Below are 23,771 nucleotides of genomic sequence, written 5' to 3' on the forward strand. Positions count from 1 at the left end.
GTTAACTGTCATATATTTTCCTGAAATAACTCCTTTATGTTTTCTCATATTGCTGTATTTCTTAGTTTACATTTTGGCTTATAATTTGACAGTGAAAATCAGTTCTAAAACTCAATTTTTTCATGAACCCGCAGATTCCAACCAAATCAAAGAGAAGAAAGAAAGGAAATAAGGGCATCATTACCAGTTTGTTTCATTAGTAATATAAAATCCCATTTAACGAACACATTTTCCTTCATGAAAATGCTCTGCCTTTCTCTGGACTGTGCTTTGTAGTCATTCTGATAATTGCTTGGTGTATTTTTCTGATTTCCAATGCTTTTACATTCCTCACTCTCAAAATGCTGGCTCCCCAAGGCTGTTCTCCTGAAATATTCTACAGATGTTTATCCATTCTTTAGAGAGGGCCAGGCACCTGGAGAGCATTTCTGCTCATTATGCTGCTAACCGGGACCCGAGGATAAGTAGGAAGCGTTATCATGAGAAGCCATACCTTGTTCAGAGGCACATAGCAGTGGAATTCAGGTCTTGCTTTTGCCATTTGGAACCAGAGAGGTTCCTAGTCATTATTGTGGAATGCAGGAGGAATCTGTATCATTTATGGTCAGAGTAGGAAACAGCATCCTCAAATGGTTTAATTTCGAAAACAGAGTTTTGAAAAAAGACTGTTTACCAAGGTGTGGGCAGCACACGAAAACCACAAGAAGTAGTACAGTGTCCTGGAGCTAGAAGCAGCTTGGTGGGGTTACCACCATCTGCAGTAACAAAGGAGGAAAGTGGGAGTGATTTCTGGAATCCGGAGGGGGAGCTGTGTAGAGAGAGCAATGTGGAGAGGGGCATTTCATGGAAGCCGTGACCTTCAGTCAAGTGATACATCCAACCCATGGGGAACCCACAGGGAAGAAGCATGGAGAGTAAATACCCCAGTCTCGACCTTCTTATTCCCTCCGAGTTCTTGCTTGTGCTCTTTATCGATCAAACCCACTGGACACCAGAGGACTAGAAAGTCCATTGATGTACTCCAAACAGGTCTGCCTCCCAGGGTTCAAAGAAGAGTAGAGGGTTGATCTTGAGGGTAGAATGGAAGAGTCACAGAATTTTAAACTTAGAAGAGACTCGGAGAACAACCAGTTCATCTCTTATTTCAAAGATAAAGAAATTGAGCCGCAGAGAGGTTGTGTAATTCTAAGCTCCATGGCTTGTCAGTGGCAGGATTGTAAGAGGGCCTGAGGTTTCCTGGTCCTCAGTTCTGTGTCCCTGCTACTACAGCATCCTTCTTTTACAGTAATTTGAGAGGAAGGGAGAGAGAGGAGGAAGGGCAAGTGAAATTCGAAGGTATGTTTTAACTAATTCTTTGAGTAGATGCTCAATTCCACATGTGATATTAGAGGAGTTTAAGTGAATTCAGAGTTTGAGTATGATTGGTTGTGTGATTAACAAATGTGTATATTGATGGCATTAATAAAGATGGCATTTTATGTTAAGACTGCATCCAGAGTCAGCCTGATAACCAGCCAGCTCAAATGGTATGGCTTTTTTCCCCTATTGATTCTCTTCAAGGTCTTTTATGGCCTCAGAGTCTTGTTTTAGACCTAGGCTCTGCATGAAGGCTGAATCATGTTTGGATGCCATACTTCATCAGTAGAACCATCTTAGATCTCAAAGACCAAGGGAAAGAGAGCTAACTTGTACACATAAAAGTGTATCTCTCGTATAGGCATTGGTTTACACACATATGTACATGTACAAATAAACACTCAGATACACAGGCAATTATCAGCTAACAACAGTGACCTAGGAATGATCCCTGCATAATATCAAGAAGTTGGAAATGGTTTTGGTGTTTATAATATTTCCATTCATGTTATAAGCCTTGGGGGTGAAGGACCGAGAACAGTGCCTTCATTTATGTGTCAGCAGAGATGCAGAGAGGCAATCATTATTGGTATTCTTAGGTACTTATTCATTGGTTCATTCATTAATGTCATCAACACATGTCTATTGAGCACCTACCATATGTCATTCTGCTAAGTACTGAAGACAGATAAAGGAAGCAGATGTAATCCTTGCCCTCCCTTCATCAGGGTTTGCAAGAAAAGCTATCTTACCAGCCATGATAGTGAGGATGGGTTCTTCTTTCTTATATTCAGAGAGAATCACTGTTACTGAGTAAAGGTATAGATTTCAAAGATACTAAATGGCTATTTTGTTGTAGTTGTATTACTTTGCACAAAATTAGGTGGCTGTTTGGTGGCTGGTAGGCAGAGATTGGAGAGTAGGGGCTGGCTCCAGGATTTAAAATCTATTTTAACAATTGTTTATATTGGATGTCAAGTATTTACTTATAGGCTAACTTTTTAAAACAACCTATTTCTCAGGTCAGTAGAAATTGTACTAAAGCTGGAGAGGGCGGTGGGCGGGGGCGGGGCGGCAGAAGGAGTCTGACTCTCTTCTAAGTAATTCAAGGCAAGAGAAGCTCCTTATCTGCCTCTGAACAGAGTATATTCACATTCAATGAATAAATATCAAGTACCTGCTATTCGCTAGATGCTTTCAAGTAAATTGTTTAATATTCACAACAGCTCTGTGAGGTGAGGATGATAATCCGCATTTTATAGTGAAGAAAATGAGGTCCAGATCATTTAAGTTACTGCTTCCCCTCCCTTTAAGGGAAGTAAGTGTGAAAGCCAAGTTTCAATTCTAGATCTTTTGACTTCAAGGTCCTTGACTTCTTTACCGTATTATAATACACTTCTAACTAATATTTTATTATTTTTGCCATTTCAGTCTGTTATTTTTATTAGTATTTACTGCTCATTGGTTAGCACGTAGCTTGTTACTCTCTTGATCTCCCAGACAGTGTTAGGTGGCCTCCTATGGTGACGGGGCATGCTCTATTATAACTCAGCGCATTGTTCTTTATTCCCGTTTGTCCGTCTCTGGCCGCTAGGTTAAAGGCTTCTTGTAGGTTGGATCCCATTCAGTGTTGGAGCCCATCTCTTAGCAACTCCCTGGCACATGGAAAACATTCACTAAACATTTATCAAGTGAATCAGTCTTCACAGTAATCCTGTGACAGCAGTTATTACCTCCCGTTTTACAAATGAGGGAGCCGAGGGTCAGAGAGGTAAAGAAACTGATTCAAGATTGCATAACAAGTTAAGAGTAAATGTAAAACTTGTGTTCTCAACTCCAGAGCTTTACTCTGTTATTATTGCTGGATTTGCAGAAGGGGTTTTGTTGAGGGTTGCAGTGGCTTGGCATATACTTCGGCAGTAGAGCAGATTATCTGGGAGACTTGGAAATGGCCCTTGTTAACACCCCAGTTTTAAATCTGCTCTAGCAAAAAATTTTTATCTGCGGCTCAGAACACCAGTGTTTTCTGGGTAGATGCCTATAGGTCTGGTGGCCTGTGCTCCATCCCTGGCTCTCTGTTGCCCTCCCGCTGTGCTGTCTTCCTTTGACCTCCTTCCCAGTTGTGATTTCCTTGCTGCCCCATTCATGTGCTTCTCTTTATATTGTCCACTACCCATTTTCACTGCTCATCCCCCATATTAATAGTCAGTGACAAGCCAATAATTTTTATTAACACTCGAAAATGCTATTTTGCTGTTAAACCCATACATGCAATTGCCCTAATCTGCTGCCAAATGCTAATAATCAGAATCCATTTTTAAAAGGTTTGGAATTCAGCAGGGCTGCCCACACCGTCCTTTGAGGCATATAAATTAATTATAATTAAGAACCGTGTGCAGATGTTAGAATAGAAACTTTGAACAATTTTGGTGTCTGCTCTTGCAGAATATTACAGGAAAAAAAAACCGTAAGTGGTTGTCGCTGGCAAGAGTACAGATAATCACCTATGTTTGTATTATGAATTTCTATTAAAATGTACATATATGAAGTGATTTATAATCCTTTATTAGTTACCTGTACAGCTCTTATGTTAAGAACTTAGGTGACTGTAGAAGTGATACTTCTGCTTCGTGCATACAGTGGGAAAGAACAGCTCAGACAGAAAAGCCTGGATTTAGGTACTTAGAAGTATTGCAGAGCAAGGAAGGAGCTCAGGTGGTAGGTCTGCTTGGACTAAATAAGAACAAGAAGGCTCTTATGCAGCAGAATAATTTTTCTGCCAAGAAATTCAATGCCCTATTATTAGCCTTTGCAATGATGAGGCCATCATAGGGGTCTAAGGGACTGGTGGTCTTTGGTAGGGCATCCCTCCCTGCAGTATGTAGGAGGACTTGATGGTTCATCTGCTGGGATAATTTTTACCTGTATCATTTCTCTCTCTTATCTATTCTGCTCTTCTTTGATCAAACACTTCCCCATAAGTGACTTAACTAAGGCTCTATTTTCTTTGATTTTCTCTTTATTCGCTGTGGATACGATATGTTGAAATGAATTTTGGGTTAGCTCCACACAGGGGTGCATTTAGATAAGTAAATGCCCCAACAGTACCAAGGAGCACTGTGTATTGCCATGTCAATCACTACTTAAAAAATGGATTCGGCATGTTTGTAGAATGTCCGGGTAGACTTTTCTTTCTTTACTGGTTTCATAGGCACACAGTCTCAGCACCTGCCTCCACTCCCCAGACCACCGGGATTTCTTACTTTGTTCCTTTCTGAAGAAAGAGTGGGAGCAAGGGAGCTCAGAGCTCTGAAAAAGTAATGGATGATAGTAATAGTGTGAGGAGGAATATAATCAGAGAGGTTTTAGGTTGTAAGTCAACTGAAATCAAAGGTTGTTGCCTTTTATATGTTATTTTGACAGGTTCAGATGATGTTTAGGTGATGTTTAGCAGATTTTCAGTGGATTTAGAGGATTGAAATTGGGTTTCCAAAAAACGTGCATATGTAGATGGCATTGTATTTCATTTATTAGACATAGATATTGGTCTCATACATCAGAATGGGGTTAGATGGTAGATGTTTGACATCTGTAGTACTCACACCCTTGCTTTAGATGGTTGGTTAATACATTTATTGTCTAAGCTAAGCATTCTGATTCAAAAACACCTCTTTGGATCAACATTTGCACTGGTCTTGTAAATCTTAATTTAGAAAGTATAAATTAAAACCTAAAATTGACTTGTAACTTAACATTTTAAAAATATGTTAATGAAATAATTGTATCTTGGGTCTGTTCTGTGGAGTTGGGTTCATCATACTTCTTAGTTCATGGTGTATTTTTATTACTGATTTATATAGAGACATCTTGTTTATTTAGTTCTTTGTATACCTTTATTCTTCCTTATGCATGTTAGAATAATTTAATAAAATTTCTTTAAAAATCTTACTGCTATCTTGATAGCAATTGCCTTGAAGTTACAGGTGAATTCAGGAGAAAATAGAACTCTATAATATTATGTTACTATATATCTGCGAATGTGGTATATAATTACATTGTTCAGGTCTTCATTCATATCCTTTAGTAGAGTTTCAAATTTCTCTGTTAGAGGTCTTATGCAGTCTTTAAGTTAGTTGCTAAATAATTTATAGTTGCTTTTGCTGTTATAACTATTATATTTTCAATTGGTTAAAAGAGAGCTATTGATGTTTTTCTAAGAGTGTCATTCATCTAGCAACCTTGCTCCACTCAAATTAATACTAATAGTTTTTAAATTCTGTTGGATTTTCTATCTAGCTAACCATATTATGTTTTCATAATGCTAGTTGTTTTCTCTTTCCTTCCCAGTCTTAAAACTTTTGTTTCCTTAACTTACTTGATTGACCAGAATCTCCAATGGCAGTGACAGCACTAATTTTGCCTTTTTCTCAATATCAAAAAGGATGTGATCAAGAGTTTTTGGTATTTACTCTTAACCAGGAAAAGGTTGATGATCTCTTTCCTTTCCTATTATCAACAAGTTTTTAAAAAACATTTTAACATTTATGTCGTAAATAGTTATTTTCATTAAATGAATGTGCTTCTTTCATTTTTTGAGATATTTGTATAAATATCTCCTCTAGTCCACTAATGTGGTGAATTATTTTGATGTATAGTATGAAGTTAAGCCATCCTTGCATTTCTGGTACAAACCACACTTGGTCATGTTATTTTTAAAAGATACTATTTGTTTTGATTAGCTAATATTTTGTTTAGCTTTTTTCCCTTTATGTTCATAAGTGAAAGGGAGCAATGATAATTTCTTCTTATACTACAATCACTTGGATTTAGAATTAAGCTTTCCTTCTTTTTCTGTTTTGTTCAGTTTATACAAGCAAGGCTCAGTTCTTAAAAGTTAGGTAGACTTCATCTATAAAACCACGTATACCTGTTTTACTTCCTTTTATTTTGGCAGATATTGGGTGGTCGAGTGGGAAGTAGGGGTGGGGGTGGTTTTTAGTGGATTAGGATTGGGGGCCTTTGCTAACCATTTTATATTCTTGAGCAGTTATTATTATATTCACGTTTTCTTTTGAACTGCTTTTTGCTATTTTAATTATGTATTTCTACATTAAATTTACAAGCAGCCGTTTTTTATAATATTGTTTTATTATTTTAAGTTTCTATTGTATATGTTGCTATTTTACCTTTTTTCATTATGAATTTCATTTGCATTTTTTTCTATTCCTTGATTGGTTGTGTCAGAACTTTGTCTATTGTAGTCTTAAAGGATCAAATTTTTTTCCCCTTTTCTTTGCCTTTGGTGTCCTTTAGTCTTTACTATTTAATTCCTTCTTCGGGTTGACTCTGTTAATTGTTCAGTAAGTGAAAATTTAGCTACAATTATCTTTCATTTTAACATTTCCTTAAAAGTGAATTTAAAGGCATAGGTTTCTCTTTAAACTATTTTAGTTTTGCTCTAGGAATTTCGATATTTAATATTTATATTGTCATTCTGTTCAAAGGAATCTTTATAATTTCCTCTTATGATTTCCTCCTTAAGTTTTATGTTATTTAATCGCAAGTTCTTTAAAAGTTTTGGACATGTGATATTTTAAGCTACCTTTCCAAACTTCATTTGTAACTTAACCACATTATAGAAAAATAGCAATTGTTTCATATTGATTCTTTGGAATTTATTGAGGCATTTTTGTAGACTTAGTGTTTTCCACATACTTAAAAGAATATGTAGTCTCTGTTGTATATTTATAGATAGCTGAACTAGTTCAAGCTTATTACTCATGCATTTTTTTTCATTGTTTATGTCTTTGTTTATATTTTGTCTGTTGAATTCATTTCTCAATCTCCGGGGTAATTTTAGCTATTGCTTTACACATGTTAAGCTTATATTTTTAGATTCATATATGTTCTTGGTATTGTGTGTGACATTTCTCATTGTTACTTGGTATTAGTGTGTGACATATCTCATTGTTATTTGATATTTTTACCTTTGAATTTTGTCTTAATATTAAAAATTTGATAAATTTTCCCACATTGACCTCCAAAAAAGGTTTTACTCAGTTATACTTCACTTAACTTATACTGTATGAGATTCCTTGCTTCCCCACGTTCTCTAAAGTAACAGGTTTTAAGGCCTAAGTGTCCTAGCTTTCTGTCTTTATTGTAGCTTGGGAAACTGACTCGATGCATAGTTTTGACACTTTTAATCTTCATTTTACTCACTGCCTATCATATTCTAACCACAGTCTCCTTAATTGGGTTACACCAAATAGAGTCCTGACTGCAATAAAGGATGATACTTGGAAAATTTGACTTAATCATCTATTAAATCACATTTTATCCTTCCTGTGGAGGTTGCCCCAGGACTCAGTTTTTTTTCTGAGGACAGAATTGTCCCAGCTTCTTACTCAGATGTGTCTTCCCTTGTAGTCTACTGTGGGCAGCAAAGTACAGATGGTTCCAACTGTTACCGTGCACCAATTGTAGGCGTGAACATAGGCTGTCATGGTCTTCTGCTTGTTATAGATCTAGGGACCACTCATCTCAAGCTTCAAGGAGGTGGAGCACCAGGGATGAACAGTTGTCTCTAATCCTGCTGTTTTGTTGTTGGTTCTGCTCATGTACTGTAGTGCCTGAATTTAGGGCATGATTTGGGGGTCCTGAGCTCCACTGATTCTCCTTACTGGCCCTGGCCTAAATGACTCTTGTGTTCTGCTACACAATTTACCAGCTGTCAGTAGAGTTTGCTGCTACTCTGAAGCCATTATGACATCTTCTCCAGGGAGTTATAACCGTCAGGGAACTAATATCACTTGCCTTCTGTAAGGTTCCTCTTAACATTCCTCTCAGCCTATGTCTGCCATTCTGTCACCCCCACCTCCCACATGCTGACTTTGTGCTTCCATAAATAGCTAGAATCCTTGAACAACTTCTATAAAGGCTTAAATGTAACATCCTTTGCATCTATAGAGTATTTTATATTCTTCAAAGCACTTCCATATTATTATTTGATCCTCACCAAAAGTCTTTTAGGTATGTAGGTTAGGTACATTATCCTGATTTTACCGATGAGGATATAGAAACAGTGATGAGGTGACTTGCCCATCCTCAGGCACTTAGTTAATGTAGAACTGCTATTAGAATGCAGTTTGTTTTTGGTTGGTGATATTATTCATTCATTTGTTCATTTTTTCATTCATTCATATACTCATATATACTGAGAGGCAGCAGAATGGAAAGAGCAAGGGTTTTGGGGACAGATAAACTTTGGTTTGAAAGTTAATGACATCCATTATTAGCTGTGCGATCTTGGCCATGTACTTAACCTCTCAGATCGGTTGTCTTATTTGTAATATAGGGAAAAACTATGACTTATAATGTTTATATGTGATTTAACACTGTGAAAATTACCTGGCAATAATAGTGTCTGGCATATGGTAAGTTATAGGTAAAATGTTACTATAAATATATAATATATAAAATAGGTTACCATTATAAGTAAAAATAGTTAAATATCGACAATTTTATAATGGTAGAAACTCAGTGGCTACCATTTATTGAGACCTTCCCTAATGTATACGAGGCCTCGCTAGACTCCCTAAATGCAAATAGAAACAGGTCAAAGTCATCTTTGTGAGTCTGTATTTTCTTCTAGACTGGTTGTGAAGAGTAGAGCCTATGTCTGTTGCATCCCAACACCAATAACAGTGTCTGCTAGGCAATAGGTAGGTGCTCAGTAAATGCTTACTGAACTAAAAGGTCCCTGTTCACTGGGAGATTACCAATTAGTTAAGATAGGCAGATACATAATCATGTAATTAAAATGAACTATTACGGGTATTTGGATAAACACTTACAGGCTATAGCGAGAGCCAAAAGGAAATAGCGCTCAGTTCTACCAGGGGAGGGTGAAGAGCCTTGGAGCAGAGTGGGCAAAGCTTCATAGAGCAGGTGCATTAAGACAAACTGTGGTCTGTCTGTGAAAGGTAGCAAAACCAATTTGCTTATCTTAGACTACATGTTTTCTTTCAGCTAACTCCTAGCTAATGTGTGAAATCGAGTTTGTATTCAAAGCCACTTCTTTGTCTTACAGTCCCTCAGTTACTGGTATCTCCCATAATGTATTGCTTTGTAAAGTGCTTTGCTCTATCCTGAGTATAAAAGAGATGCTTAGGAAAACCAGATTCTATTCTTTGAATGTCACAACTAGCCATTGCATAACAAAGTGTAATAAATTGTGTGAGGAAAAAATAGAAGAACACGAGATATTTTAAAGAGAGCAAATAAAACATCAAAGTGGGAGAGTGTAGAGTGCATTAAAGTTAACAAACTGTCATGGCAGAGTGGACCACTTTTCAATGTGAAGGAATCTGATTTAGTGACTTATAACTGTGGGATTAGAATCCCGTCGGAATGAAGTTAGCTGCTAGTTTTGCCAAATTCTAAATCTTTTGGTTCTCCTTGAGAACCAGTCCTTGAAAATGAACAGATTATTATTATTTTGCTAACAGCTCTTTGAGATGCTAAACCCATCTGTCTGCTCTGAATATTTAGTGCTGTCCAACTCTATATAGTGCTGCTCTGTTTTTAGCTCTGGGAGGAGGAATTCAGGCCCCAGCTCTCCTGCTAGATTGAGTATAGTTAGTTCATCAGCATGGGCATCCAGGGCCAATGTAGTCATTCTCTGTTTCCACAGAGACATGTAAAACAAAACTGTCAGCAGTACACTTTGCTTAGCTGTGAACCACTGAGCCACTCGTCTTTTCTGCAGGAGATAGACAAGGTGATCAATACAAGTCTCCTCCTTGGCAATGTGGAAGGATGACTACAACAGCTAGAGTTCCAAAATGTTTTCTGCCAAGAACTGGATTGGATTTTGTGCTCCTTCAGCCACAAAATGTCCCTAGCATCTTACTCCCGAATCATTAAATACTCTTTGCAGTCAGTCTGCCTGGCATGAATACTTCCCTGTCTTTCTTTATTCAACACCATCATTATTATTTTCTTTTCTTAGCTAAGAAATCTCAAAGTTTTAGGTCACTAATATCTTAATTTTTTTTTTTTCAAACAAGCAGGGGATATCAGGCAGCATTTTCACCCTTAATTGCGCTCTCTCTTTGAAGAAGAATGAGAATCTCTGGTTCTGGTTTGAGGTGCAGCGTATAGAATATTTCCTTGGAGTGTAAAAATGCTCTGCTTATGTATTGGCATGCCGGTATTTATTGACCTCGGGAACATTATGTAACTGTTTGAGCTTCAGTTTCTCCATTTGAAAAAACGAGGAAAAAATGACATTTATAGAGTTTCAACGAAGACTAAAGAGATTGCACATGAGGAAATGCTGAACACAGTACACGGCACATAATAGAAGTACAATAAATTATTATTTAAAACAAATCAAAACACCCTAAGCAGGGCCAGTTCTGTTTAAATAAGAGGAGCTCTTTGAGAGTGGCGAGACATGAAGGAGAAATTACCAAGCCCTAAAGAGAGCTGTGTCCTCGGTCTGGTGCATGGTGTAAGATTTAGGGGCATATGTCGAATAAGAAGGCTGGAGGTAAAAGGTGATGTAGGTAAAAGGTGGCACATTGTATGCAAACATGGAATCAGTCATTTCAGGGAAGTCACTACGATAGGATGCCATGGAAAATATTTCAAAACTGTCTCTAACATTACTGCAGATAACAGTAGTATTTGTCCAAATCACTAAACTTTCATTCATAAACAAATCAGAATAAAACTATTCCTTGTAATAATGCATGATGTGAAAGGCAGTGTGGTGTACATATGTTGGAATGCAAAATGGCCTAAAAGTCAGAACTGGATTCATATTTGTTTCACATAATTGGGTCATGGTTTTGGACTTTGTAGCTTCTTTGAGCCTTAGCTTCCACATCTATAAAATGGGGATAATAATATCTTTATTATCCCCCACATTAGGTTATTGTAAGGATCAACTGAGATTGTTTTTTTTTTTAAATACCCACGTGTTGGTCGCTTCTGTTGATTTAGTGTTAGGAGGCAGATACTGGAAGGGTTGCTGAAGAATTTTCAGGCTCTTGTCCCCTTTGAGGTGAACACAAAGTAAAGGCAGCAAGAATGGGGGGCTGATGTATAGCTCTCTATATCCAGCTATTCCAGACCGTGTTTTGTTGCTAGCCTCTGCTGAGCCCATTTTGCTGCTCACTTTGCCTGGCCGCTGCCATCCCCATGGCCCAGGAACAGTTAAAGGTTTGACGGCAAGACTCCCTCTTGGAGACTCCCGCGTTTGTGCACTTGGCATGATGGCTTGGACCACTTGTATCCTCTTTCCCTCATTTGTCTCTGTCTGTTTGCCGCTGATGGTTATGGCAGTAGCATCTTTTTATTGTCTTGCTCAAGGATTTCTGATGCTTTTGAAAGTTTTCTTTTTTTTTTTTCCTTCTCACTCTGCTGAGCACACACAAGAGATAAGAGACTAGGCTAGAAGATAGAAACTGGGTTTGATGTTCAGTGAAAGGAGCTAAGGCTCTTGACTGGTAGTATCTAGCCTCTTCAAAGACAGGTCACATAATGTAGGTCGTAATTTAACCACTCTGTCTTTGTGTTTTTAGGGAGTCGACGAATTGAAGATGAAGCCCAGAGCAGAGTGCTGTTCTCCCAAGTTCTGGTTGGTGTTGGCTGTCCTGGCCGTGTCAGGCAGCAGAGCTCGTTCTCAGAAGAGCCCCCCCAGCATTGGCATTGCTGTCATCCTCGTGGGCACTTCAGACGAGGTGGCCATCAAGGATGCCCACGAGAAAGATGATTTCCACCATCTCTCTGTGGTGCCCCGTGTAGAGCTGGTAGCCATGAATGAGACGGACCCAAAGAGCATCATCACCCGCATCTGTGATCTCATGTCTGACCGGAAGATCCAAGGGGTGGTGTTTGCTGATGACACAGACCAGGAAGCCATCGCCCAGATCCTTGACTTCATTTCAGCCCAGACTCTCACCCCTATCCTGGGCATCCACGGAGGATCCTCGATGATAATGGCAGATAAGGTAAAAGCGGCTGCAGTGAGAGGAACCTGGGTGGTTTGAATTAAGATCTAAATGATGCATTCGTTTTAATGCAAAACTTAGTTATGAAAGATGGAAGGTCACCAGAATTCACTGAAGAATGAATAGACCAAGAGTTAGTCTAACAGCTTGGAGACAAAAGTGAGAGAAAGGTGCTGGTATCTAGAAGCCCCTATACTTTTGATTGGATTTGTGTGTTCGTTTGTTTGTAAATGGATTCACTGAAATGACTAAGAGATATTGAAGTTTATAGCACTGTGATCTATTTTCTTCAAATACGCACATGGATAGCTACTTCAAAACTTTAAAATAAGGTGTGCCCTATTCTTCCTTGATGATACATGTTCTCCACCAATACCAATTTCAAGAACATAAAGAGAAAAATCCTTTGAGGCAGGTAATTTCTCTCCTTGAAGATACAAATGCCGTAGAGAAGTACTTTGTGCTGAGGTAGTCCACACTCGTCACACTTCGATCTGTGTATTTGAATAGATTTTAGTCTGTACAGTCAGTAGCAGCTGCATTTTCCCTGTGCTTAGTTTTGAAGGCAATGGTTTTTAACCCTGGTTGCACATTGGAATCCCCTGAAGAGCTTTCAATACTACCAGTGCCTGACTCCCACTGCCAGAGAGTCTGATTATTGGCCTAGGGTAGTGCCTGGGGTTCAGGAGTTTGAAAAGCTCTACAGATAATTCTACTGTGCAGTTAAGGCTGAGAAACACTGCTTTAAATCTTCAAATAAATCCTAGTCTCTCCTACATTACCCAACCTTAATATCAGATATGACATTGATGCTTTTTCTCTAACTGCAGGAAGTGTTTTGTTGTAGTTATGGCTTTTTTGTTTTTTGTTTTTTGTTTTTTACATTTTTTACTTATTCAGTTATTTTCCCTTAATTGCTTATTGCTTAGGTTCAGCACTTCTCACTATATATTGTCCTTTACAGTTATTTCTATCAGGATGATTATTTCACTACAAGTACAGTATTTATTTTTCATCACTTAGAGTTTTAAAATTATTTCTACCTTTGCATTGTCATCTTATACTTGCTAGCATTACTTTCAAAACTCCCTTTAATTTTGTAATTAAAAGATGTGCTCTAGGGTTAATAATGTTTGTAAACCCCTCAGAACCTAGCACAGACACCACGGGCCTGCTCCTTGGCCAGTAGAGAACCACCACAGCACAAGGTTTAAGAGGAAAATATCACCTTGCACGATCACTATTGCCATCTGTCGGCAGCAGGCAGAGATGACTAGTGTCTGTGTTGGAGCTTCCTTTATTATAAATAGTCCAGAAAAGGTCAAGTGCAAAGTACTAAGTGGAGGAACTTTAGGAGCATATGAGAAAGATATTGAAAGGGTAAAACTGTTAGAATCAAATGCTGGCACAAGGAGCCCATACTAAGGGAAGCGGGATAAACTTAAGCAGAATGGAAAATACAGACTGACTGGGAAAACCTACTGAGTTTTTACTTCAGGTAGAGTTTCTGTTAACATCATTCTCCTTAGAAAATGAGGGTACAATATGGCACTGAAAAATGGCAAGAAGGATGAGTCAAATTTTTAAATCAGAAATAAGTGTTTACTTATTTTGAGAGCAAGACAGGTGAAAGTGATTTTTTTTCTTATGTCGGCTATTGTGCAATATATGTTCTTTTCGGTCCACCACCACCCCACCCCACCTCTGCCCCCAGCTGCAGTATAAATGGTTTTTGGTTAAACTGGCCGATTGCTTCTCTGTTGTGTCTCTAACAAATGCATAATAATACTAACTAAGATGCAGACCATGTGGAGAGACTGGGCTCTTTTGTTCACTGATGCATCTTAAGTGCTCTAGAGTGTTTACCATATGCTGAACACGTAGTGCTTTGCATGCATTTTATTTAATGCTTTGCCTGCATTGTTTTCTTTAATACTCTTAACAACCCAGTGAGCTAAGTGGTATTATTTATCTCCATTTGACAGTTGGGAAAACTGAGGCTCAGAAAGGTTAAATAACATATCCAAAATGATGTAGCTAGTACGTGGCAGCCCGGACTTTAACACTGGTTGCTGGCTCCAAGGGCCACGTGCTCTATTGCTTCTCAAGAAAATGAAGAGGCTGGTTAAGGTCTTACATACCTTCCTATTCCTTATTTTCTCCTCTGTTATACAGCACTCTGGTGGATGTTATCTGGATAAAAGTAATTCATCCATTGATTCATAATGGCAGTACTGGAATCTAAAGAAAGTAGAGAATGGATGAAGACGTGAAATGACGTGGCGCATAGGTGTAGCACAGTTGCATAGAGGGCCCGTTGGTTACTACTTCTCGGGGGAAAGGGAGGATTGAAGCCAGTGAGGTAGATTCTTCCAGGTCACTGTTGTGCGATCCCCCGATCTCGTTCCCCTATTCCTCCCCCTATTGCATCCACACCCAAATATCCCATCTTGTCTTTTCTTTCTCTCTCCATCAAACAAAGGAGGTGGTCAGTGATGGTTAGGTTGTTTTCTAAAATAGCCTTAATAATACCAACTGACTTTTGACCTGGAAAGAAGAGTTTCTAAAAGGTAGGTAGACAGAGGAAAAAGAAGAAAAGAGGAGGTCCCGATAACATAGAAGCCGGGAAGTTAAAAGCTCAGTCATAAGGGGTTAGATGCCTGAATGGGTATCTGGTGGCTGCAGAGGAGGATGCAGAAGGGACCACCAGCACTGAGAGGGGCAGCCGGGCCACCGTGCCAGGGAGCCGTGCAGAGAAACGTTCGCAGGCTGAAAGGATTTGCATGAAGGCAAGTAAAAAGAGTCTTCTAGATCTCAGAGAAATGAGCTTTTGGGGCAAGTTTCAAAAATAAAACACCTCAGATTCTAAGGTCAGTTTTTTAAAGTAGAAGTTTATTTTTAAGTACCATGACCACATTTTATAAACAAAGAATGAGGACACAGAGTTTGACAACTATGAATCAAGTATGGGGCAATAGGACAAAACATTTGAAAGAAGAACTGATGTAGAAAATCTAAGAAACACAGCTTCACTACGTCTGAGGCATAGTCTTTAAGGTATAGTCACCATGTGAAGGATGATAAATATTCCATTTTGCTTCTTGCTTCTAGGAGATGGGTAATTGCCACTCCATTTTAACTTGTTTGTTTGTTTGTTTGTTTGTTTGTTTATTTGTTTAATTTGGTTGTTTGTTTCAAATAAAATCCACTTATTAAGTGTCCTTGTAGAAGATTGCATTACAGGGATAAAGTTTCTAATTCAAGGAGTTTGTGATAGAAGAAAGAGAGCAGATTATAAAGATTTTTGACAAAAGTAGTGAGGTACAGGTTCAGCACCTGGTCAGATAGTGTGTATTCACTTTTTTGCATATGCTAATTAATCAGTATAAACTTTAATTAGTGCTCTGCTTTCCCACCGAGGAAATGCATTTTATACCATGACTAAAAGAAGCCTGGAAGTCAGTAGTGGAGAACTGTTCAAAGCTCAGAATTTGGAGTCAGAGTGGATTTTAGCATCGCTTTCTAGGAATGGAAATTGGACTACACACCAACTACTTCCTCTAAACCTTAGTTTCCTTGCCTGTATAATGGGTATAATAATATATCCATTATAGGGTTGTTGAAGATTAAATGAGATAATGCATAGCAGATGCTTCCCTAAGCGTCCAGTAGGCTAAGCCAAAGGTATATGGAACAGTTTGAAGAAAGGGAAAAGATTTTATGAAAGAGGAAAAGAACGGGAATCGAATAGCATCATGGCCAATAGTAGAGACACTTCTGAACTGGAGACCAATCCCCTCTCTCCTACTATGAAGATGGCTATGAAGCATGGATGGAATCTATGGATTTCCCCCACCAGGGGAGCCGGGGCCCATGGGCGATACAGCCATGCCATAGCCAAAAAGGGCACGTTCAGTTATAGAAGAGCTGTAACGAGGAAAGAACTGCTAGGCACTTGTAACAAAAGACTGTTTAGAATAGTAACAGAGACAGTTTAAAAATGTATGAAGCGATTTTTGGCAGTTTCCTACCCGAATATGAAAAGTCTGTTTTATTTTGCCTTGTTATAATTGCTTTTATTCTCCCTGAGATCTTGGACTTAGGATGCCCATCTGAATCCAACTAATGAATGAAAGCTAAACATATTTCCATTTCTTCCCAGGAGATTTCTCTGCTGACTTGTCGAAATCTTCCTTCGGTTTTCAGATTTTAGCTCAGAGAGGTTAAGTAACTAATCCAGGACATCACAGCTTATGAACAATGGGACTGGGATTCAAATCCCAGAAGTACCTATTCTGAAGCATGTGTTTCCTATTTATACAGTTCTGCCTCAAAAAGCACTGAACTAAGAATTTTAAGTCTTGAGCTTTGGAAATTGGTTAAACAAATCACTTACGCTACATGATACACAGCTTACAGTTTCTAAGATTTAAATTCTGTTTTCTGCCCTACCCACTTTACAACATTTTGAAGAGAAAATGAAATAAAATATTTGGAAGATTCTGGAAAAGTACTGTGCAAATAGATACTTTAGGCGAGGGAAATAAGCTGCGGTGATAGGGAAAGACAGGCTTATTGACAGCTCTTGTTATTGGCTTTAGGGCCAATGAAAATGGCTTGGGCAGGAGGTAGGAAAGAACAGAAAGTGGAAGTTTTAGTAAGGTCAGGCAAGAGGACGCATAATCCATTCTTTACTCCTGCAAGAATGGAAGAGAAAGGGGTATACTGAGTAAAAGGTCAGGATCTGGAAATAGATGGTTTGGTTATAGTGAGGTATACCAGCTAAATCATGCATCATGAGACACATCTTGTTCCTCATTAAAAGATATGTGAAAATATTCTTACTCTGGACTCTATTGCTATGATTCTCTCCTTTCTAACTTACTTGACTGAGACTTGATGCTTTGAATAGCACTCTCATTTTCTGCACAGGCGGCCACATTTTGGAATCTAATTGGGGCTAAGAAGATGGCCCCTACTCTTCTTTGGACCCATCTTCTCCAGCTCTCCTTGTTACTCTTCTCTCCACCTCTCACCTCACGCTACCTAATAGCAATGTGTTTGGAGAGAGTAGATGAGCCAGCAGTAGTGGGTGACATTGTAAATAAATAAACTATTGCCTTCCAGTTGCTCGTGTGAGTTTCCATATCCAACACAGTCTTGAAACCAAACTGGCTATGCTACTCATACATTACTCTGTGCCTCTTCCCTAACCTGGTGTCTTTTAGTTTTTTACCTTGCTTTTAGTTACTTATCAGATGGTATTTCTTGGGATAGACTACTTCAAGAGCAAACTCTGGTATTATAGTATTTCTTGGATGAGGAGAGTTAAGACACAGACTTGGGAAAGACAAGAAAATAAAGAAGCCAGTATATATGCCAGCTTTGTGCCAGGCATGATGTTAAGGACCGTTTTAATTCTTATACAATTCTGCGAGGTAAGTGGTCTTATTGCTTTGGTTGTTGGGGAAACTAAATCAGAGAGAGTTTACGTACATTGGCCAAAGTCACATAGTGGGACTAGGATCTGAATCCAGCATGTCTGAATTTAAAACATTTTTGGTTGACTCCAAAGCTCCCAGCCCACATACCAAGGAAGTCCAAAAAAAGCTAGGATCGAAATGCATCTCTGGAGGTCAGGTGCTCCTCTCCTATGTTCCCTGCTTCCTTGAACTGTGCTTTGAGGGAAGGTGGGTGGGCAGTTCTCGCTAAGAAACTAAACTCTGCAGTGATGCAGGCTTCAAGTCTCTCTGAATTTTAGTTTTTCCACCTGTTTCAGTAGAATGTGTTTCTTGTTGGCCAACATATTCTCTCTTTTAAAATTGGAGCTAGGGTTTGCTTTTAAGAGACTGACCACTTGAAGTCCAGGTGAAGTTTTAATGCTTAAAAAATACTGAGGCCTCAGAATCGCTTCAGGCATTCACATAAATAAAGGTGCTTGGTGCTAGAAAGTAACATATGAGCCATCACTTCTCACACATCCTCCAGGAAGGTGACGAAGTATCTACAGGAAGGTGGTGGCACAGTGTGGAGAGAATGCAGCCTTGAAACCAGTAGGCTTGAGCTCTGTGCCTTCCCAGCCAATATGACCTTAGTTGTGCTCTTTAAACACTTAGCTTCAAAATTTCCGTTTTTAAGATGGGGACGAAATAACATCTAGTTCATAGTGAGCCTTGTGATGCACTGTACCCAGTGCTTGGTAAACAGGAGGCCATCAGTATACATTATTCTGTACTTTCATATGCCGGACCTTACCTAAAAAATTGAGGAAAACGGGATCCTGATGTTTTCCTGTGAACTAACAGAGAAGAGTTTGGGGTGATAATACCCCTCATTTTAGGCCTGGTGGGTAAACAGCAACTCAGTGGGACCCCTCTGTGGCAGTGCAATTACTGATTGTGACATGATCGGGACCTAACAAAGCGTTCAGTGCAGAGACATAACAGTGATGTCGATAACCTGATATACACAGGAGAGAAACAATGACGATAAGTCAAGAGCATTAAAACAGAAAGCATAGCAGAATGAAACAGTGTTTGAATCCAGGGTCACTCATAGGTTTGGAAGTATTGACATATAAGAAAAAGTGAATTATTAAATGAATGAGATATTAAAGATACTAGGTAGAAAGTGGCAATGTGTTATAGATACAGGAAAGCAGTTAATTTATTATATGTCACTAACCAATTTTTAAATAAATTACAGCGATGTTGCTTAAAAACTCCTTGAATTATGATTGCTACACCAAGAGTATATTTTCATTCCTCTTTCTGAGACTTCTCTGATTCTTTTTGCCTTATTCTTACATGTTAGATCTACATTTTATTTAAAATTATATTTTGATTCTGTGTTAGAATAAAAAAATTAGAGTCTGTATTTTATTCAAAATTATATTTTTATTCTGCGGTAGAATCAAAAAAATATAGCATCGAAATTATATTTGATTCAAAGGGTCCAGCATGCATGGGAATAATATTAAACTCTATTTTTATTTCATTTTTTAAGGACAAAAATTTTATTGCTATAATTCTATCTTACAGGAAAAAAGAACACCCATATTGTCATGGGTTGTTTTGATGTTACAATGAAAAAGAGAACTAACCTTGATTGATCATTTAATTTTGTCAAGCTCTGAGCTAGTCACTTTATAGGAGCTTATATATGTTATTTCATTTAATTCTTTCATTGAATTTATGAGGCCTGTATTCTGTCTCTATTTTGCAGATGAGACAATTGTAGATCAGAGAGGTTAACTATTTTACCCAAGACCTTTAGGTAGTGATTAATTTGCAGTACCTTAAACAAATAGGTACTTATTGGACAAGGCACCTATCACTTGTAGTGGCTTAAACAAATAGGTGCTTGGTATCTCAGAACAAGGCACTGGAGATGGAGACTGCTGGAGGTGATTCAGTGACTCAGCGATGTCAGGCCTGACCTCTGGGACTCTTGTGTTATTTTTGTCATGGTTGTGAGGGGTTTACCCTAGTTCTAAGCATTCTGTCTACACTCAAAGAAGGAGAAGCAAGCTGGTGGGGATTAGATCAGGAAAAGTCTTCCCTAACCTTGATCTCATGAGCTCAAATAATGACACATGGCCAGGTCTGGGTAGGGGTGTTGTGAGGCTTTCTGGTGGAGGTGGCAAGGGGGCAGGGTTGAGAACAGCTTGGGGTTTAGTCAAGTGTCTCTCAAAAGAAGTAAGTGACAGCCTGGAAATTCAGCCAATGTTAGTGTGATTCAAAAGCCCAAATCTCTCTAACCTGTCATTGCTCCTGGTGTACACCAAACCCTGCTTTCGTGCCCTTGGCTCAATCTCCTCACCTGTCCTCCACAACTAAGACCTTGGCTCATCAGTTATTTCGATTTTTCCTCTTAATTATCAGCTTATTACTACTCTCTGCTGGTATCTTCTCTCTGGCTTAGTGATGTCTGGAAATGTATTAGGGGATTTTTTTTTTTTTTTTGCTGTCGTAATGATTCGTTTTGTGTGCGCACGCCTGTGTGTGTCTGTGTCTCTGTGTATGTGTGTGTGTGTGTGTGTGTGTGTGTGTGTGTGTGTGCACGCGCGTGTGTGTGCTTCTGGCACTTAGAACCTGGAGACCAGCCTTGTTAAGTGTCGTGAAATATGTGTGACAGTACTCAGCTGTCAAGAATTGTCTTACTCAAAATGCCAATTTTTCCCTCTTTGAACATGCTTGTCTTTCTCAGATTAATAAACTAACATGAAAGCTTTTCTTGACCCAGATTCTCCTCCCCTTCTTTCCTTTTTTTCACAGTTCAGCTCCTTAAAGGATAGTCTAAAATTGCTGTTTTCTCTTCCTCACCTCTCACTTTCTACAAAATGCCAAATCCAGTGGACTTCTCAAGCTGTTTTTGACCTTCTGCAGCATTGAGCACTATTGACCCTTTTAGTGCTATTCCAACAATTACGATGACAAGAGTAATTAGATTTATCACATTTTGGTGACAATGGGAATGAGAGAGAGTAGACTTTAGAATATGGATGGGTCATATAAGTGGAAATGTCTAGTAAGCAGTTGGATTTGGAACTGGAGATAAAGAGAATGATTTGGACTGAAAATATAGATATGAGCCTCATTAGCAAGGAGAGGGGAGTTGAAACTAGGAGTGTGGCTGAGATGACTCAGAATTAACAAGTGGAAGGAGGAGGGAAGTCTGTCAAGGACAGAACCTAAGGGTGCACCACCATTTGAGGAATGGCCAGAGGGGGTGGAGATAATACAGGAGCTAAGATGGAATTATTAGATAAGATGAGACCCAGAAGAAAAGGAAAGAGAGGCATTACAGAAACCAAGAGTGGGTTCTAAGAAGGCAGTAGTTAACCCTCCCTTTCCTTCTCAAGGGCTATGCAGACAGTAAGGAAGCCTTGTTATGTGCGTCGCCTCCGCTCCATGCACTGCCATGACCTTAGGGCTGGCACTCCTTTCTTGTCTGCACTGCCACATGGTCACTTACCTCTGTGATTCTTTAGAAAATCAAACCTGATTGTTACACTTTCACTGAAAACTCCGCACTGGCTTCCCACGGCGTGGATACGACATCCTCTTAGAGCTGTTCCAGGGCCACCTCTCCAGGATTTTCTCATAACCTCACGGCCCTTGAACAATAAGGTCAAGACACTCAATTATTTACAGCTCCCTGAATGGTCCTGGCTGTTGCACATCTCTGTGCCTGTTTGTGCTTCTTTCTTTCTTTAGACTATCCTCTTCCTTGTCCACCCAGAAACACCTACTCACTTTTTGAGAGAAGTCGTGGCACTTCTTCTGTGAATTCTTTTCTGACTCTGATCTTCATAGAATTTACCACTCTTTTTTGCAGTCCACCTGTGCCCTATTTAGGCTTTTACTGTAACTGTCTTGTTTACCTTTCTGTCTCACATGGTATTCAGAGGGCTCATTGTGGGCCAAGCCACGATTTACTGATTTTCATATTCCCAGCACATGTCATAATATCTAGTGCATAGTAACCGGTAACTTTTATTAAACAATTAACAGTGATTAAACTGTACTCTCTGTATACACACTCTAGTGGGTTGAATGGTGGCCCCTCGAAAATATATATCCATGTCCCAACTCCTGGAATCTGTGATTGTGACCTTGTTTAGAAAAGATGGCACTCTTTGCAGATGGAATTAACTTAAGGATTTTTATCATGAGATCATCTTGGATTAGCCAGGCGGGCCTTCAATTCAATGACAAACATCCTTAGAAGAAATAGAAGAGGAGAAGACATAGACATAAGGGAGAAGTCCTTATGACAAGAGACAGAGGTTGGAATTATTTAGCCACAAGCCAAGGAAGCCACCAGAAATTAGAAGAGGCAAAGAAAGATTCTTGCCTAGACCCTTCAGAGGGAGCATAACCCAGGTGACTTCGATTTCAGGCTTCTGGCCTCCGGAACTATAACAAAATACATTTGTTGTTTTAAGCCACCAAGTGTGGGGTAATTTGTTATGGCCGCCCTAGGAAGGTAATACACACACCACAGCCAAGAGGGGGAACTCTGAAATCTCACTGCCTAGGTTGCTTCCAGGCTCCACCATTTACTGGGTGACCTTTAGCAAATTACTTAACCTCTCTGAGCCTTAGGGGCCTGGGACAATGCTGAAAGGCGAAGTGTCAGTGTTCTGTTTAGCTGTCCACAGCACAGGCCTTGGTGGAACTGTGGGACGGTGAACTCTGTCTTTTAGCCCCAGTTTTTCCCTTTCTGCACTTTTCTCTCCTTGTGTTTGTTTCTGCTTCTTTGTTCTGTGCGTGCATGTGCATGTGTGTGTGTTTTCGAATGTGATCGCTGGTATCTTTATCCGTTCCAATACCCAGGCTGGTGCATCTCACATGAGGCTGCTCTCTTGATCCAAAGTGCCCACGTTCTCAGATTTTCCTCTTCTTCACTCCCAGGTCAGAACCCCTGCTTCTTTGCCTTTTATCTCCTTTCATTCTATACTTTACATAGTCTTTATCATGTCTGTAATTAATCATAATAGGTTATTTTTAGCTATCTGTCCTGCTAGACTACAAGCTTTGTAAGGGCAGGGACTGTCTTTTTCATTTTTGCATTCCCCAGACCCTTGACACATAGTAAGCCCTTAATACATGTTTATTAAAGGTATGGATGGATTAATTATTTCGGTACAGCAGATGTCAGTTGCAATTAAGAGAAAAATATTTTAAACTCAAATGAAAAATGGATGGTAGGATTAATCTCTGGTTATAGGCAAATACGTTCCTTATCTCTCTCTAGGCTACTGTCTCCGTCACCCTTTCTTTCTTCACATCTACCTCATATCAGCAATCGACAACTTGGCACTTGCAGCTCAGGTTACAATACTCATGTCCACTTTCTTTCTAACAAACAGACTTGGCAAAAGGACCGTCTCAAGGCAGGACTGCAATCTCTGGTAGCAGAACAGAATTTCCATCCTGCAAAGCAGTTGGGTGCCCGTGCTAATCTTTACTAGCCCTCTTTTAAAGGAGAAAGCAGAAAGAAATAACCATTTTTTAAAAGTTTCGAAAGATAAAATATGCAATTCATCTGACATGCTAATCAGCAAGATATCACCAACTAAGTTTAATCAATGCAATTAAGTTTCCAAAGGTAATAGCAAGAGATTTTGAAACTTCCTTTGGCAAACAACATCCTTTCTCATTTACTTATTCATTTATTTGAAAAATGATTATTACGCATCTCATGAGTGTCAGGAACTGTGCAAGGTCCTGGAGATAGAGTCAATATGAGAGACATGTCTTCATGGTGCCCTGACTGACAATAAACAGACACATAAATTAAACACTATTATGTAGGTAGTGGTAAATGCTGTGATAAAAATAACAAGAAGGGATACTGTGGGCTGTTTTAGGTAGAGTTGTCATGGAA

The 23,771-nt window shown here is 39.1% G+C and overlaps 1 protein-coding gene across 1 annotated transcript in view; it reads left to right on the forward strand.

Moving 5' to 3' along the window:
- The window catches only part of GRIN2B (glutamate ionotropic receptor NMDA type subunit 2B), a 409,687-nt gene that overhangs the window by 110,318 nt on the left and 275,598 nt on the right, over nucleotides 1-23,771 (forward strand). Inside the window, exon 2 of the mRNA XM_011375988.1 lies at nucleotides 11,949-12,377. Within this exon, the coding sequence (XP_011374290.1) occupies nucleotides 11,967-12,377 (411 nt within the window). The 5' untranslated portion in view covers nucleotides 11,949-11,966. The remainder of the gene's footprint in view (nucleotides 1-11,948; nucleotides 12,378-23,771) is intronic.

Source organism: Pteropus vampyrus, unplaced genomic scaffold (assembly GCF_000151845.1).
Source record: "Pteropus vampyrus isolate Shadow unplaced genomic scaffold, Pvam_2.0 Scaffold283, whole genome shotgun sequence".
Taxonomy (NCBI): domain Eukaryota; kingdom Metazoa; phylum Chordata; class Mammalia; order Chiroptera; family Pteropodidae; genus Pteropus; species Pteropus vampyrus.